Source organism: Mauremys mutica, chromosome 6 (genome assembly GCF_020497125.1).
Source record: "Mauremys mutica isolate MM-2020 ecotype Southern chromosome 6, ASM2049712v1, whole genome shotgun sequence".
NCBI classification, from domain to species: domain Eukaryota; kingdom Metazoa; phylum Chordata; order Testudines; family Geoemydidae; genus Mauremys; species Mauremys mutica.
Window position 1 is genome coordinate 91,385,021 of NC_059077.1, and position 18,021 is coordinate 91,403,041.

At 44.3% G+C, this 18,021-nt stretch overlaps 1 protein-coding gene across 1 annotated transcript in view; it reads right to left on the reverse strand.

Annotated features, from left to right (window-relative positions):
• Positions 1-372: 372 nt before the first annotated feature.
• The window catches only part of PTAR1 (protein prenyltransferase alpha subunit repeat containing 1), a 47,849-nt gene continuing 30,200 nt past the window's right edge, over positions 373-18,021 (reverse strand). The window contains exons 5-7 of the mRNA XM_045022072.1: positions 15,594-15,807; positions 3,861-4,177; positions 373-816 (exon numbers count right to left, since the gene is read on the reverse strand). Of these exons, the coding sequence (XP_044878007.1) occupies positions 471-816; positions 3,861-4,177; positions 15,594-15,807 (877 nt within the window). The 3' untranslated portion in view covers positions 373-470. The remainder of the gene's footprint in view (positions 817-3,860; positions 4,178-15,593; positions 15,808-18,021) is intronic.

An 18,021-nucleotide genomic window follows, 5' to 3' on the forward strand; every position in this document is an offset into this window, starting at 1 on the left:
CCCTGCAACGCCCTTTTGGGTCCCCCAATTTGAGAAATGCTGGTCTCCCCTGTGAAATCTGTATAGTATAGGGTAAAAGCACACAAAAGACCAGATCTCATGGTCCGTGACATGTTTTTCATGGGTTTGAATTTGGTATGGCCATATTCATAATCCACATTAAAGATAAAAAAAAGTTTAAACAGGACAATGGTCCGATATGAAGTTGCCACAAGTAAAAATGTAAAATATTGTAATTTTTTAAAAAAAGGATTAAAGAAAAAAGCAAACTACATTTGCTTAATAAAAAGCTATGTCAGATTTTTTTTAATAAATAAAATGAAATATTATTACTTTGTATATGAATTTTAGCACTGACCACAAAGAAAGGTGAGAAGCATATGGGTAGCCAACACTTGCAACCGTGACATACATGTGTTTGATACGAGAATATTGCACTAAAAGAGGAACCTGAAGGTTGTAAACTTCCTTCACTGACCTAGAAAAGTAACTAGCCATTTCCTGTATTCAGCAGCAAACCTGTCCTGCTCTACGTCTCTGCAAGTTGCTAAAATGTTATCAATGAACCTGTATTCCATTTCCAAGCCAAGAGAGTCCTGTATAGGGGCACGCTTCAGGCGTTTGGTTTCTTGAGTATAGCCTTGTTTGCTTGAATCATTTAAACCATCAACATCCATGGCATGAGTCACATGACTGACTGCTGTACTGGGGTGTGAATTATTCAAAGTTCCATCACTGCTGTCCACAGATGTCAACTGTACATTTGGAAGAGGAAGTTTGTTGTTTAAATGGTGCTGAAGGTAGAACACGTGTCGTCTTCAAAGGAAGATCAGGGGAGGGAAAAAGAAAAAAAAAAAGTTACACACTGAAAAAAAAAATCAAACTGCTGCCACAATTAAAGATACTAAAGTAATTGAAATTACATTTCAATGTGCCCTCTGAGCAAAACTTCCCACAAAAATCAGCTTATTTTGCAAAGGTGGGAAAAGGGATGACTTCCTGTTAGGCAATGGAATATGAAGCCTTTCACTTCTCTGATCTGAATAGTAACCAAAAATTATTACCGTTCAACAGCTGGTACTTGACATACCTGTCAGCTGAGTAGGTGGTTTCACATCACTTCCTTGTGATGCAAACATCAGAGCACTACAACCACTATCACAACTGACATTCTGAGCAACAAGCTCAGCAGACTTCAAGCACAGAGAATTCAGACTAAGTTCCTTAAGTCCAGGTGGAGATACATGCTTCCTTTCATTGTCCATGCAGTGGACTATTCCTGCCCATGCTGTACCTGTCCCCAGGTTAAAACAGAAGACTTCTGTCTTCAGGAGACTTCTGTTAATCTAGTATCTTCACAAAACTAGCATCGTTTACCAACCCCCACTGCAGGTGTGCACTTGTAATCAATTGATCAGTGCACATGTTGTATGTTCCACTCTGTACCAGGTCCACAGAAGATATGGGTTGCTTACAACTTTCAGCTAGAAATCCTTATTCTTCAGCTCAAGCGATAAAAAGTCATGCTTTCAGGTCATAGGTTCCCAGTTCAAACCCTAATGTTAGGATGGAAGTTGCCACAAACATAAGCAGGGATTTGATTCAGAGAAACGTCTACACATACACATGCTCCAATAGTCTATAAGGTGCCACAGGACTCTCTGCTGCTTTTACAGATCCAGACTAACACGGCTACCCCTCTGATACTTTACATATACACAGTAACTTTTTTCAACTTTTTCCATATTTTCAGTGCAATATGAATGTGATCTCTTTCATTAAATTGATGGAGGAGACTAAATATTTAGGTTTTTAAAAAAAACCAACAATAATTTTAATGTTCATGACAGCTGCCAGATCAGTAGCAGCAGTGCAAGCTTCTACCAATGTGCCTCAACCCTGTCTTGTTTCTTTTTGTGACTTTTGAGCTTTTACAGTGAGCAGTACACTACAGATAAGACAGTGGGGCCAAAACAATATATCAACAACAATTTTTGCTAACATTTTGAAGTTTTCAGAAAGGTTCTGGTTCTCCTGGGTTTCAAAATAGACCGATTTTTCACTTTTCAAATATTGCTATCACCACATTTTTCTGCATTTTCAAAAAATAAGATTTTCTAAAATAAAATTCTTCAAAGTCTATATCTTCAATTTGGAAAAATCCCACTATGACTATGTTAACCTGTGAGCAATAGGGGAAAAGAACCACCCCCCCCAAACGAAAGATTTATTGAAATTTTCTATTCAACCAAGTCAAAACTGTCACAAAAGTTTCCATTTAAAATTTTTTTCATATTATATATATATATATATATATATTTTTCAGGCCAGCTGTATTCACTTAGTGTTGGAACAACCTGAATGTTGACAGTGTGAAATCCTGGCCCAACTGAGGTCAATGGAAAAATTCTCATGGATTTCAGTGGGGCCAGGATTTCACCCAGTGTTTATGGGAACTGACATGTCACTAAATGTCAGGGAAAACCATAAAGTGCTGTAATTTGGATTTCTTGAGTAGGTGAAAATGTTCAAATTAATTTTTTGCTATTTTTTGTTCCTACCAGCCAGCACATTTAAGAAAGAGTGAACTGAATTCCACTCCCTCTTTTGTATCATCAGGAGAATGGTTTACTACATTCAAATTACAAGGCCTATCAGTTACAGCTGTACTAACACACTGAAGGCAATGGAGTTTCACAATTGTTATCAAGGGCAAAATACACCGCTACCCCGATATAACGCAGTCCTCGGGAGCCAAAAAAATCTCACCGCCTTATAGGTGAGACCGCGTTGTATGAGGTTTGGTCTGGTACGCCATGCCGGATAGGACCTGCTTCCCTGGCGGTGATTTAAAAGGCCAGAGGCTCCAGCCACTGCGGGAAGCCCTTTAAATCACTGCCAGAGCTCCAGCAGCGGGGCTCAGGCGGGGATTTAAAGGGCCCGTGGCTCCCCACAGCGGCTGGAGCCTCTGACCCTTTAAATCACCGCCCGAGCCTGGCTGCCAGAGCCCCAGCAGGGATTTAAAGGGCCCGGTGCTCCAGCTGCTATGGGGAGTCCTGGTCCTTTTAAATCACCGCCGGAGCTCTGGCAGCGGGGCTCAGGCGGTGATTTAAAGGGCCCGGGCGCCACACGAATCCAGACAGAACGTGGTAAAGCAGCGGGGCCCGGGGCTCCCCGCTGCTTTACTGCGTTATATTCGAATTCGTGCTATATCGGGTCGTGTTCTATAGGGGCAGAGGTGTATAGTGATGCTGTGTGAGAAGACCCCTTTTGGATATTGAGATCCCAGATTTGGTTTGCAGGATTGTAAGTGTAAATAAAAAGACTTTCTAACCTAACAAATTTGATATCAATAATGGAAAGCAAACATGGAGCACTAAGATACCACTTTTACAGTCCCAGATCAGAGTAGAACCAAACTTGAACCCAAGAATGAAGAAAAGGGGCAATTATTCAACTAAAGTTAGTTTTCAGAGACAATTTACTCAGTGTGCTTTTGACTACAGAGTTTTTTATCTAGCCAAGCACATTTGGAGACTCTGTGCAGTTAATTCATCTTTTGTCATTTAAATGTAAGGAGCGAGGAGATAGATTAACAATCCAGGCTCTATCCAGATGATACTGTCCTATGGAACAATGTGTATAGCTTATTTCAACAAGGTACTGAAGTCCAGTCAAGTTTTCTATTTAATAGCTCTGATGGGTGTGGAAATCAAAAATCAAAGGCTTAGCATAGGGCAGGAAACAAGTCTTTACTAACCAAGATGGGTCTTTAATCAGAATTACATTTTGCCCTTTGACTTCAGTTTTAAAGCAATAAAATCATTCCAAGGGATGTTTTATTTGATAAGCCCTCTTACCTGTGACACCACAGCGTTTCATGCCCAGGGAAGGTATCAATAAGGTCAGTGCAGAGCTCCAACTCTTCCTTTAGAAGATTGGGGAGATCTACCCTCAGTTCTTCTGTACAAGCAGCTTCAGACGCTTCATTTTTTTCATCCTTTGGAAGACTGGGGATTGGCTCATTTACCAGCTGATTTTGCACCAGTATAGAATTGTCGGTCACAGTTCTGCCAATCAAAGACTTTATTAAGAACTGACGGTAGTGGAATCCACTATGGTCTGAAACATGCATGGACACCCAATGTTTAGTAGAAGAAAGTTCATCAAGGAGAATCTGAAAATAAGAAGTATAAAGTTAACCAATCCATATAAATAAGGAATTTACCAACATTGTTTCTCGTATCAAATTCCCTCACCCCCCCCCCATAATCCTTCCTTTAAGCTTGCTGCCAACTCTGTCACCACTACCACAGTTCCTCCTAGGAGAAAATGGTAAGTTTAAAAGAACAATGCTAAAATGAAAGCATCTATTTAAATAAAGATTTTCCCAAAATAATTACCTCATTATACAGGACTTTCCAATTTAGAATACTAATGCATAAGCAAAAGAACATGTTTAAAATGACATTGTTACATACAAAATAATTCTGTATTTGTGAGCCAGGCTTCCGAACCTTGGAAAAAACAGTGTGGCAAAATGGCCGATTTTAGTATGGTGGGTTTTCATCACAGGGGGAGCTAAGATGCCACCCCTTGTCCCTGCTCTTGGGGCACCGAGGGCCCCACTAGTAGCCCAGGAAAGTGGTTGAGGAGGGAAGCGGGGCAGGGGACTGGGTTTGCTCCTCACTCTGAGCCCCAGCCCCTCTCAATCCCTGCGGGTTCTTACCTTCTCCCCACCTTGGGTGGGGTACATTGGTATCCGTAGGGCCAGCTGTGGTGCCCCTTGAGTGCTGCGCTCACGCGTCAGTATATCAGGTGCTGCCGGCCCTAAGCCCTCTCAGTTCCTTCTTGCCAACAACTCCGACAGAGGGGCAGGAGGGCAGGTAATGGAATGGACATGAGAAACATCTCAAAGAACAAAAGTTATGAAAGGTGGGTAACTGTTTTTTCTTCTTTGAGTGCTTACTCATGTTGATTCCATTCCAGGTGACTCACAAGCAGTATCAATGGAGGCGGGCTCAGAGTTCACAGTCTTGCAGCACTGCTCTGTCAAAGCCAGCGTAATGAGATGTGAACGTGTAGGTAGCGACCAGATAGCAGCCCTACAGATCCCTTGGATTGGTACCTTTACCAGGAAGGCCACTGACGACATTTGTGCCCTAGTCGAGTGTGCCATCACGATCATCACCCGAGGCTTTTTCACCAGCTCAAAGCAGTAGCGAATGCAGGCCATGATCCAGGCCAAAATCCTCTGAGCAGACACCAGACAACCTTTCAGTCTGTCTGCCATTGCAACCAACAGCTGTTTTGACTTACAGAACGGCCTTGTTCTATCTATGTAGAAGGCCAGCACCATCCTGACGTCCAGGCTGTGTAGCCTGTGCGCCTCATCTGATGCATTGGGGGAGGAGGGAGAAGATCTGGATCCCAAATGTTCGGGTAGAGACACACCAGACCTTTCAAAAACCGTGCTGTCATGTCACGAGCGAAGACTGACCTACCTTAGAATGGAAGATGGAAAGCCGAGATAGTGACCAGGTGGACCTTGATCGATGACAGGGACAAATCTTAGAGTTTGAGGTGCAGCCGATAATATAGGATCTCCTGCTTGGCCCGAATATGCTATTCTGAGGCCCAACACTTCAATCTTTTCCATTTGGCCAGGTAAGTCTTCTGAGGGAGGATTTCCTGCTACCCTGCTGGATACGGGCCAAGAATGCCTGTTCGTCTGTGCTTAGCCATGCAGTAGCCAAGCTGTCAAGTGCAGTGCCGTCAGGTTCGGATGGAAAAGGCTGTTGTGATTCTCCGGCCAAGGGGCAACTGCAGAGAGGTGGCTACCGAAAGACTCTGCAACGTGCCAAACCAGTGCTGGCAAGGCCACGCGGGGGCTATTAGGATAACTTTCGCCCTGTCTTGCCTGATATTCACAAAGACTCTGAATCAGCAGCACTGGTGGGAAGGCATACATCAGCGCCCCCGACCATGGAATGAGAAATGTGCCTGATAGGGAGCCCCTGTCCATTAACCAGATCAAACAGAACATGTGGCATTTTCTGTTCTGCCTGGACGTGAACAGGTCCACTTAGGGGGTCCTCGACTTCTGGAAGATTATGCGGACCACCTCCAGATGGAGTGACCACTTGTGGCGAGAGGAGAAAGTCCTGCTGAGGTGATCCACCAGGATGTTCCTGGTTCCAGGCAGGTGCACGGCTATAGGATGAATGGCTTGCCGCACACAAAAATCCCAAAGGCAGAGAACTTCTTGACAAATGGGCGAAGTCCTGGCACCACACTGCCTGTTGATGTAATATCACGGTGGTGTTGTCCATCAGGACCTGCACCAACTTGCCTTTCAGGTAGGACAAGAATGCCTGACAGGCCAGGAGAACCTCTCTGAGTTCCCTGACTTTAATGTGGAGGGACACGTCATTCTGTAACCAGTGGCCCTGGGTGCTCAGCTCCCCCAGGTGGGCTCCCCAGCCCAGGTCCGAAGCATCAGAGACCAGGGTTAGCGATGGGGACGCAAAGGGGACTCCCTTCCAACATTGACCTGGGGTCCAACCACCAATCCAGGGATAACTTGATGTGGTCCAGGTCATGCCTGTTGGGAATGTAGACTGACACCAGCCATGCTTGCAGGAGCTAGAGATAGAGCCAAGCATAGGTGACCATGTATGTACAGGCAGCCATGTGGTCCAATAGCCGCAGGCAGGTATGAGCTAGTTGTCGAGATACGGAAAGTCCTGGACACCTCGGTAATCAGCCACTGGCACCACACGTTTTGTGAACACCCTGGGGACCAATGAAAGGCCAGAGGGCAGTGCTGTGAATTGAAAATGGCGCCCACCAACTATGAAACAGAGGAAGCATCTGACCTGAGAATATGGAAATAAGTATCCTTCAAGTAGAGGGCGGTGTACCAGTCTCCTGGATCCAGGGAGGGGATGATGGAGGGCAGGGAGACCATGTGAAACTTCAACTTTCTGAGAGACTTGTTGAGGTGACGCAGGTCCAGGATGGGTATGAGGCCCGCCTTTGCCTTTGGAATTAGGAAGTAGCGGGAATAGAAACCTTCTCCTTTCATGTCCCGAGGGACCTTCTCCACCACCCCCAGGCACAGGAGGTGTTAGATCTCTTGAATGAGGAGTTGCTCATGAGAAGGGTCCCTGAAGAGGGATGGGAAAAAGAGTGGGAGGGATGGGTGGCTGAAACTTGCACGGTATAGCCCCAAGATACTATGTCCAGCACCCAGCAGTCTGAGGTGACCCACAACCAGGCCGAACGGTAGAGACGAAGAGGGTTGAGGAAAGGACAGGGTGGATCCGGGGAACTGACTGGGATGTCACTCTCGAGCGCACCTTCAAAATGAGCGCTTCTGGCCCCCGGGATGCTTTGCCGGGCCAGGCTGTGTGGGTGAGAAGAAGGGCGGCGATGACTAAAACTCATCTCTCTATCCCTTCTCCTAGCAGATCCCTGACGGGCTGCCAAGGCCTTGGCGGCAGGGGCAGCCGGAACTGCTTCCGTGCAAACTGCAGCATATGAATGCCCAGTAAGCGAAGGGTTGCCCGAGTATCCTTCAACCCATGCAGTCTCGCATCTGTTTGTTCAGAGAAGAGACCATTCTCATTAATGGGAGGTACTGGATCAAAGTCTGCATCTCTTGGGAAAGGCCAGCGGTCTATAGCCAGGAGCTGCGCCTTATAACCACTGCCGACATGACTATCCAACCCATCAAGTCCACCGCATCTCATGCTATTTGGAGGGAGCACCTAGTCGTCATGGTGCCTTCCTCCACTAGGGTTCTGAATTCTTGAGCTAAACCCTGTGGGAGGGACTCCTTGTACTTATGGAGGGAGTCCCATAAATTAAAATTGTACCTTCCCAAGAGGGCCTGATGGTTCACCACCTGGAATTGTAGGCTGGCAGTGGAATAAATTCCCCCCGCCCCTCCCAAGGTCCAGGTTTTTTGCCTCTATTTTTGGGAGTTGAGCTGGTGTGCCCCTGCTTGTCTTTTTCATTGGCCACACAGACAACCAGTGAGCTCAGAGATGGGTGGGTACAAAAACGTACTCGAACCCTCTGGCTGGGACAAAGTGCTTCTTTTCATCCCTTTAGGAGATAAGGGATGGAAGACAGGGTTTGCCCGAGGGCCTTAGGAATTTTGAGGACCCCGTCATGCACTGGTATAGGCAAGGTGTCTGCCTGCGTGGCCATCTCCTCCACATCTAGGCCCAAGTTCTTGGCCATCCATCAAAGCAGGGCCTGGTGTTCTTTAAAGTTGCCAGGCAGGCTGGCCCTCGAGGGTGCTGTGACTGCCTCGTCTGGGGATGAAGACGGTGACTTGCTACTGGGGGAGACCCTGGGACATCATCCCCCGCGGGGGAGGGAAGTTTAGAGGTGAGTGCAGTCTCCTCTACCTTGACCTCCAAGCGCAACTCATACACCGACCCCGGTGCCGTCGGTACCGCCAACTTTTGCTCCGACGCAATGGCAGGTGAGTGGTGTGAAGGGGGCATCATCATGACTGGCATGCCCCACGTGCTCCAATAAGGCCACCTGGCCTCAGGAGCACAATTGCACCAGAGGAGTCTGAGCGGGGGGCTGAACTGCCTTTCATGCCGGAGGAATTCCCTTCTGGTGACCATGGTGGGGCCGTCGCCGCCTGCATCTGCCTGCTGATGGTCATCGCTAGAGACCAGTACCTGGAGTGAGAGGATTGGTGGCGGTGACCTGGGGACTGGTGCCAGGAGGGACTGGAGTCGCGATGGGGAGTGCTCCCCCAGGGCAGGCAACCAAAATCTGCACTGAGGATGTGCTGGCAATATGGAGATTGGCACCTCCCCTTAGGTGATCTGTGTTGAGACGGCGGGTACCGTGATTGCGGTGCCAGTAATCTAGGGCAAGCCCCAAAGGATCTGTGCTGCGACTCCAGCGATCTGCGGCATGGAGGAGAGTGCTGCCTTGTCTTGCGGGAATCGGTGGTGCTCCACTGCCCAGAGGGGTCATAGCGGCTGGCTTGCCCTCATGGGGAACCTTTGCAGTTTCCTGCGGCATGCATGGTGCTGGCAACATGGGCAGAGGTCTCTGCTCTCTTGGAGTTGGGGGAGCTTGGGAAGGTATTGATGCCACCAGGAGTTTGGGTCCCCCACCACTCCCAGGAGTCGGTGGTGGATCCTTTAAGGGGCTAAGGGCCCTGACCAGGAAGGCACGTTCACACGGCTCTGGATTGGCCGGGCGGCCCCGAACTCGGTCCTTTGCCTGCTGTCCCACGGCCCTTCTTGGTCAGTACCAGGGAGCCATGCTTCTTTGTTTTCTTTTTGGGCACCGGCAATGGGGAGCCGTGAGGGGCGGAGCCTGGTGCCAGTTGTGCGCTGCACACTGAGGCCGAGGTACTAGGCGAGTCTTGGTGAGATGGCTTGGAAGCTGGACGAAAGGCTGCCTCCATGAGGAGAGCCTGCATTTGAATATCCCGGTCTTTCTGCGTCCTGGGTAAAATTTTTTACAAATATGACACTTGTCTGTCACATGCGATTCCCCCAAGCACTTGAGGCAGCTGCTGTAGGGGTGCGGGGGGTCACTTACAGACATAGGCCTGTTACAGTCCATGCAGGGCTTAAACATTAGAGACTGGGGTATGCCCTGCCTGGGGTGAAGTTCCCACTGGGACTAACTTCTAACTACACTTAACTACTTAACATTAGCTACTATAAACAAACAAGGCCCAAAGGCTCAAAGTCAGAGGAGACAAAACTGCTAGCCAATGCTATGCAAGGAAAAGTGCTCCGAATAACCACCACACGCGGTAAGAAGAAACTGAGAGGGCGTAGGGACGAAGCATGAGTGCAGCACTCAAGGGAGAGCCACCGCTGGCCCTACGGATACCGCTAAGGCAAAAAAATGATGACCGTGCACATGGGTGTGTGCAACCTAGAATGAAATCGACATGAGTAAGTACTCGAAGAACTAAGATTTGCTTATTTACCATCTACCACAAAAGCATTTGTAGCTTTTTCACACTGTACAGAGGAAGGAGTCTCAGGGTACGTCCATACTACCCGCCCAGGTCGGCAGGTAGCGATCGACTTCTCGGAGTTCGATATATTGCGTCTCATCTAGACGCGATATATCGAACTCCAAACGCGCTCCCGTCGACTCCGGAACTCCACCACCGCGAACGGCGGTGGCGGAGTCGATGGGGGAGCCGCGGACTTCGATCCTGCGCCGTGAGGACGGGTAAGTTCTTCGAACTAAGGTACTTCGCTGAACTTGCGTACCTTAGTTCGAACCCCCTCCCCTAGTGTAGACCAGGCCTCAGAGACCTTCCTCAAGGGTGTGAAAGAAGTACCTGTGGAAGGGGTCTAGCACTAGATCGTCCTCTTTAGGCCCCCATGCGATTTCAGAGTGACAGCTTAAAAAAAAAAAAATCTAGTCTAACAGAGGAGTTGCTTCCACCTACTGGGAGAGTGGCAAACTACTAAACAAAGTCTTCCAAACTCCTTCACAGGAGGAACGATTCCAAATACTTCACATTCATCCAGTGTTCATCTTCTAGAACTTGAAATATGATATAAATTCACTGTCTGGGATAGCATGAAAAAACTGAGAACTAGGGTTTATTTAGCTTGTCAAAAACCTTACAGGGCACTTGAATGAGGTGTTCATGATTATAAAGTATATAGTGAAAAGTCCTTCCTTTTTATCATGCTGCCATATAAAAGAGGGACGTTGAGTCATTCATTTCACTGAATGGCCAGTAAATTTAGAACCAACAGGAATACTATTTAATTCAGGATACAATCAGTCTGTAGTAACACTACCAGAGAACATCTGAGATACTGTGGCTGGATTGGGATCAGAGGAAGTCCACTGATATTCAATGGGAGGGAGAACATCAGGTGCAGGTTTTGAGTAATGAAAATTTAGACTCCTGAGCAGAGGCTGGTCTCTCTTCACCCCTTACTCGGGGGAATAACATTCCGAAACAGATGGGAGATATGCTCACTTGCAGATCTTAAAAATAGGATTTGCAATGGAAAGTCTCCTGCCATTTCAACAATGGAGTTACTTCCAAAATCTTTCATAAAAAGACTTTCGTAAAAAGACTTGAGGGCCAAAATATGGGAAGTGCACTGTTCCACTAAAAGGAAAAGACGTTGTTTGAATGTTTACAGATCGATGGCTATTGATGATTTACAGTGAGAGCTACTTTTAAAAAAAGCAAACCATGCTGTATAGGAAGATGTTGGTGGAATGTATTTGATTTGCTGAGCTACTCATTGAGGGATACAAACACTGCTAAAAAGGGATTTAATAAAAATTTTTTGAAAGAATTTCAACCAGTAAAATAATGTTCTAAATACTAGACTATAGCTTGTGATAGAAACCAAATAATTAGGGCTGTCAATTAATTGCAGTTAATGCAAGTAATTAATGCAAGGCAAATGTAACTAGCTTAAAAAAATAGGTGCGATTAATCAATCAGTTTTAATTGCACTTAATAAAATACCAATTTATATTTGGTATATTTTTGGGTGTTTTTCTACATTTTCAAATATATTGATTTCAATTACAAAACACAGAATATAAAGTATACAATGCTCACTTTATATTTGATTACAAATAATTGCAACATAAAGATTAGAAATAGTATTTTTCAATTCACCTCATACAAGTACTATAGTGCAATCTCTATCACGAAACTGCAACTTACAAATGTATAATTATTTTCATAACTGCACTCAAAAACAAAACAATGTAAAACTTTAGCACCTACAAGTCCACTCAGTCCTACTTCTGGTTCAGCCTATCAATATGACAAACAAGTTTGTTTACATTTATATCTGCTTGTTTATTTACAAAGTCACCTGAAAGTTAGAACAGGCATTCGCATGGCACTGTTGTAGCTGGCATTGCATGGTATTTACATGCCAGATGTATAGAGAGTTTACATGCTCATTTTACAGATAAGAAAATTGAAGCATAGAGAGATTTAAATGACTTGCCCCCAGTCACACAGGAAAATCTGTGGCAGAGTCAGGAATAGAAGCCAGAACTCCTGACTCTCAGTCCTATGCTTTAACCACAAGACCATCCTCCCTCTCTCTGGCAGATGTTATCTGCAGTTTTAAAGATTTTTGCTAAAAGCAATGGCAACCTCAAGAACTATTTAAGAAAACCGAGCCTTTTAAGTAATTTGTGCCTGTGCTGCACACATTGCATTTGACTAATTTTATGAGATGATCAAACTTTTATTTTTTTAAAATGAAAGAATTAAAAAAAAAAAAGTTCCCCTAGCCTCTTGAGACCTACCTAGAAACCCCACTCCCTGTAGAACATAGACTCCACAACAGTGGAAGATGCTTGCTATTTAAGAAGGAATTGGAGGCAGAAGAACTCAAGCACTGATGAAGGCTAAACAATCTATTTTGTTACCATCCAATTAGCTATGAGAGTCCAAGACTATGCTTAGTCTGATCACCAAACAAGACAATTGTGTTTAAGGGTATAATGTTCAATGCATCCTCTACCATCCATCACAAGAGAGGAGTTATTCCCCAGCTCACCAAATGTCAGAAGGTATCTGCAGCTCCTTGATTGACTAGCTCTGATGTGAGAGCTTCTCTTTTTTGTCTTTCATGGTAAGACAAGTAGGTGGAGCTTCCATACTGCTCCAAACAGAAAATAGATACAACAGATATGAAGTGAGTTTATCCCCATCCTAACATTTGCCTTTGTTACTATAAACACCACCGCCACCACATAAATCTCAGCTTCCTCCTGTGTTTGGTCATTCTGAGAACCTTTTCCTGCAGGACTGCCCTATCCTTGGTGCCCTATGCCCCAGAGAGATATGCTAACCCTTTTTATATCCTAGGTTGACGTTAGTAAATCTCACTTGACCAGATGTCAGATAGAGCCAGCAAAAAGATATCTGCATTTCATGATCCTAATACCAGACAAAAGTTAGTTAGCAAGAGAAAGACCTGCATGCAGGGTACTCCACCCCATTACAATGGCCTTTTAGCTAACTAGGTCAAGCCACCACAAAGCCAGCCCACGTAACCTAAAACACATATATTCTGTAGGATTGAGCCATTTGAGTTACTCTCTTACTGTGAGTCTTGTGTACAAAATGATTTAATTCTGCAAGCAGATAATATAGTTAAAGCCTGTAGTAGGGTTACTGGGTAAACTCTAAGCTCTTATTTTTTTTTATTTTATTTTTTTTTAAAAGTGCGATTTTTAGGATCAAAGACAGACAATATTTACCTTTTAGTGAATGAGACTGAAGCTCTGGTTATAATTTCGTAACACCACCTAAATTTAGGGCCAGACTCTACCCTGAGATTTTTTTTATACGCTTCCAAGAATAAAGTGTTTTAGAATGAGCTTCAAAATGTTCTAGATTTAGAAAAAATATAATTAAAAACCCAATAGCTTTCTAGGACCGTTTACAGTATGTAAATGTTGTTAATAATAATTCTGGGCTGCATTTTTAAAGGAACCTTAACTTGGATGCAAAACTGCAGGTGCTAGTAGTCGTGGAGTAAAAAACACACCAATATGAAGAGTTCTAGCTACCTAATTTTTGGTCACAATCAGGCAGGTTTACCTTTAAATATTATAATTGGCATTCACAGTGAATTACAACTGATCAAAGATACAAAATTAGAAAAAACCTACAAAATATTGGTCCTTTATATGGGGGGGGAGGGGAAGTGTCATGTCTCCCTTTTTCCATTTGTCTTTTTCCCCCCCCATTAATTCTTTTCAGGGTGTTCATGCACAAATACACCAAACTGAAAATGTCCTTTTTATAATTGTGTGTATTTACATTCCCTAGATTATAGGTATGTCCTAAAACTTCTAAACCTCCCTTATTCTCCCAGTCCCCCAACTTTAACAGCCCTCCTAGTTCCCACAGACACCTCTAATGCAGCATGGCAATGATACCTCTGAAGTGCTGCATCAGCAATTATTGCAAAGGATTCTGGGATAAGCATAAAGCTCTTTCCTAAAGGATTAAAAGTAGACCAGTAGGGAAACTGGGATGATTGCCAAGATGGATGGAAGGCAAAGGGAAGAGGGAATTTCAGAATATAAATTTTAAACAAAAAAATAAAAAGCTGGTGTGTGATCTGCATTTCCTTCATGGCCATAATTATTTGTGAATTGCCATTGCTCAATGCAATTAACATAGCTGTACACGAATGAAAACACCAGACAAATTCTAAATCCAAGGAGAGCTGTGTGTGTCAAGCTGCAGCCTCTCGCTTTACCTATTTTGAAAGTCTACTGCTATGAGAACAGCAGCTGCAAAAGCATTTGAGATGGTGCCCTGTCCTTCAAACAACTGCTGCCAATTAAAGGGGAGAATGGTTGTGTTCCACTTACTTGCACTGAAAGACAAAAAAAATACAGCCATCAAGGGCTTGTCTGAGAGTCCTCAATTCCTGATGAATAAATCCCCCAAATTTCGTAGTTCTGAATTTTGCACACCCACCTTTTATTTGAGAGTTAGATGAGAGAGCTGCTGGACTGTCTGACTACCTCACACTTTTCAGGTTATTATGGAATACGTACAGATCTTTACAAATGTTCTCAGGTGAAAAAGTATAAGCAAAATGACCTCCCAGATTGCCAGTGATAGGCCCAGAACAGATTTTGTGGTTCTACATAGTCAGCACTCTCCTCTAAAAAACAAAACAAAAACAAAACAAAAAAAAACCCACCACACAGATGGGATGATGGTAGTGAAAGAATGCAGAGTCAGGAACAGCTACCATGGAAGGTCAGAGCATCAGCATAATAAAGGCATTGAACTCACCTCACAGCTGAGAAATCACAGTGTAAAAGTAATTAGAAAACTGTACTTCTAATTTTAGATCATGTCAACAACTTCACCTTCCTGTAGGCCTTGAGTGCATTCCATTTTTGGATGAACCATATGAACATGACTGAAGTGCAACTAAAAGATTTTCACAAGACATCACTGCTGAAGTTGATAAGGCATATTTAAGGCCAGTAAGTCAGTTTTGCCTCTTTGATGTATATGCTGATTTATTAAACTCAGCATAAACTGGGATGAAGGGTGTCCTTGGATCTCATGAAAATGCTTATAAAGAACCACTTTTCTGTTTCTAAATTGCTTGGCCTCTTTATCCTATACTAGTCCTCTATGCACACATTCTGACATCACAAAATGACATGAAAGAACACTGGTAGTAAAACAAAAAAGGGGAATATTAGAGTATTGGAATGACATCTGTTGCATAATATCTTTTATTCTAATGGGCTCTTACAGATTATACCAGCACAGAATTTATGCTCAGTCCTCTGCTTCATCTCCCATCTACCCTCTAATCAATTAAGCACCAACAGATGGGTGCCAGTTACATGATAAGAGTCTGACAGAGCAACAGAACAGTCCTTGTCCCTGGAATGCTTATTCTCCTAAAGCATTAATTGTGTACATCAGTTTAACACCACTGAGACAATTATTCACCTCTCCCACAGCACACTGCTTTACGATGATCCAGATTTAAAATGTACAAATTCTGCGTAGGTGTTTAAACACTCCAGTATTGTACCTTGACATCCAGCTTTCCCAAATGCTGTAAAATCCAGATACGGTGGGACCAGGCATTGTAGTTGCTTGGATATCTCCCAGCAGCTTCACAACAGACATCCATTTCCTCCTGCACTAATCGTTGAATTCTTTCCACAGGCACTGTTCCCAAGTTCCCTTTAGTTACAAGAGTTGGCAAGGAGTTTTCCTGAATTAGTTGTTGCAGCACCCATCGTCTGGTTAAATGGTGTAGAAGGTTAACAATGCAAAAGCAGTTTTAAGAGAAAAAAACATTTTGTTTTGTTCCTTATTTCACTATAAAATTAACCAACATACGTGGAGTTTTCCATCATTTTAAATCAGGGTAAACTGGAGGTTGGGGGAAGAAACAGACTAAACATAAAACCTGTGAGCTATTCAGATACAGGAAGTCTTCAGTTAATAGACATATTTAAGAGTACAGTAACTCCTCACTTAACGTTGTCCCAGTGAACATGGTTTCATTGTTATGCTGCTGATCTATTAGGGAACAAGCGCGTTTAAAGATGCGCAATGCTCCCTTATAATATTGTTAGGCAGCTGCCTGCTCTGTCCACTGTTTTCAGGATTCTCTTGAAGAGCAGCCCCTCCTTGTGGGGATTAAGCTCTCCTAATTTCCTGTAAGGTATGTGGCTCTGTGCTGCTCCTGCCTTGCCCTCTGCCTTGGAGAGGCTCCTGGGAGCTTCCTGCTTGCTGGGGGAAGGGGGTGCTGATATCAGGATGACCCCCTGCTCCTGTCCCTGCCCCTCTGCTCTATGCCCCGTCTCCACAAAGCGGAGGAGGGGGGACAGGGCTCCAGGACAGAAAAGAGGGACCTTGCTGGATGCTGTTGCTTCCTGTCTGATCTGCTGAAAAGGGCAACGTACTTGAACTGGGGTCAGCGTCCTTAAAGGGGCAATGCACATCTCTCTCACTCTCACTCATGCATGCACTCCCCAGCACTTTGGAAAGTCAGCACCTGTGAAGCCGTGCATGTGCTGTCAGGAGGGAGTGGTGCACTCCAGCTGGATGGTGGGGGCTCATCATCATGTTCAGTTTTTGCAGGAAGTGTTTGCAGCTACTGCCCTGCATCTATTGTGTTTCCTTCCTCCTGCCTCAGTCTATGCTCCGTTGTAGAGTGTGAGACTACATTAACAGAACCCTTGAGGGCTCAGCAGAGCGCTAGTTCATCATTTAGCAGCAAGGAATTTCCTGGGAAATATTCCACCCTCTTACTCCACCACCTCAACCAAGCTTCACAATCATTCATTGCTGTGTACATTATTAAATTGTTTGTTTTAAACTGCTTAAAACTTGTACTGTATATGTATATAATGTCTTTTGCCTGGTGAAAAAAAGGTCTCTGGAATCTAACCCCTCCATTTACATTAATTCTTATGGGGAAATTGGATTCGCTTAACATTGTTTCGCATAAAGTTGCATTTTTCAGGAACATAACTACAACCTTAAGTGAGGTGTTACTGTATTTAAACTTCAGATCTCTTTGTTCATTTATGGTTACTGGTCATATATAAATGTTGAGAATTTGAGGAAGTCAATAAAAAAGTTACCAAAAACCTGTATACACAAAATTTGCCAAAAAATAAATAAATAAATAAATCATGGAATATTTATATAAGATTTTGAAGAATTCACTTTTCACAAGACATCCATAGTGTTAAAGTGAGGTTTTATGTTGAAAAGGGATTATGTAAAAATACCTTCTTACTCAACAGATCTGCACCCTGTGTATGGATTCAGTTATATCTGCTGACTTTAGTCACAAAAGAAAAAAAGACTTTGCTGTACTGACTCTGCAGGGCTAATGAATAAAAAGCAGTAAAGAGCAATTGAATGGGATTCTATTTCTTCTTGTGCATCATTAACAGAACCAGGGCCAGCTTTATGAACAGCGGAGCCCCATTTGAATACCTGGCAGCGGTCCAGAGCTTCGGCGGCACGGGGGGTCTTCTGTGGCACTGAAGGACCCCCCACCGCCGAAATGCTGCCGAAGCCGTGGAGCGGACCCCCCCACCCCGGCTGAGTTAAAAAAATAATAATTTTTTTTTTAAAAAGACGCCTAAGGCACGGGGCCCTCTTAGGCGCAGGCACAGGGCCCGATTCCAGGGAAATCAGGGGAATCGGTCCTGAACGGAACTGTAACTTTAAATCAGTTACATTTGTGCAAACTCATTGAAAGCAATAGAGGTACACAGGCATCAATGTGGCTTCAGTTTCTCCTGCTGTACCCTTTATTACTGGTGATGACATAGAAGGAATAAATAAATGAAAACCCCAGCTTAATTCTGAGGTCCCAGGCAGAGACTGCTGGGTTAGCAGTTAGAAAAAACACCTTTTTACTAGGAAACTAGTCACATTTGACCTGGAATCACTGAGACAAACAGATTTCCACATTGCATTTTATTTGTAAT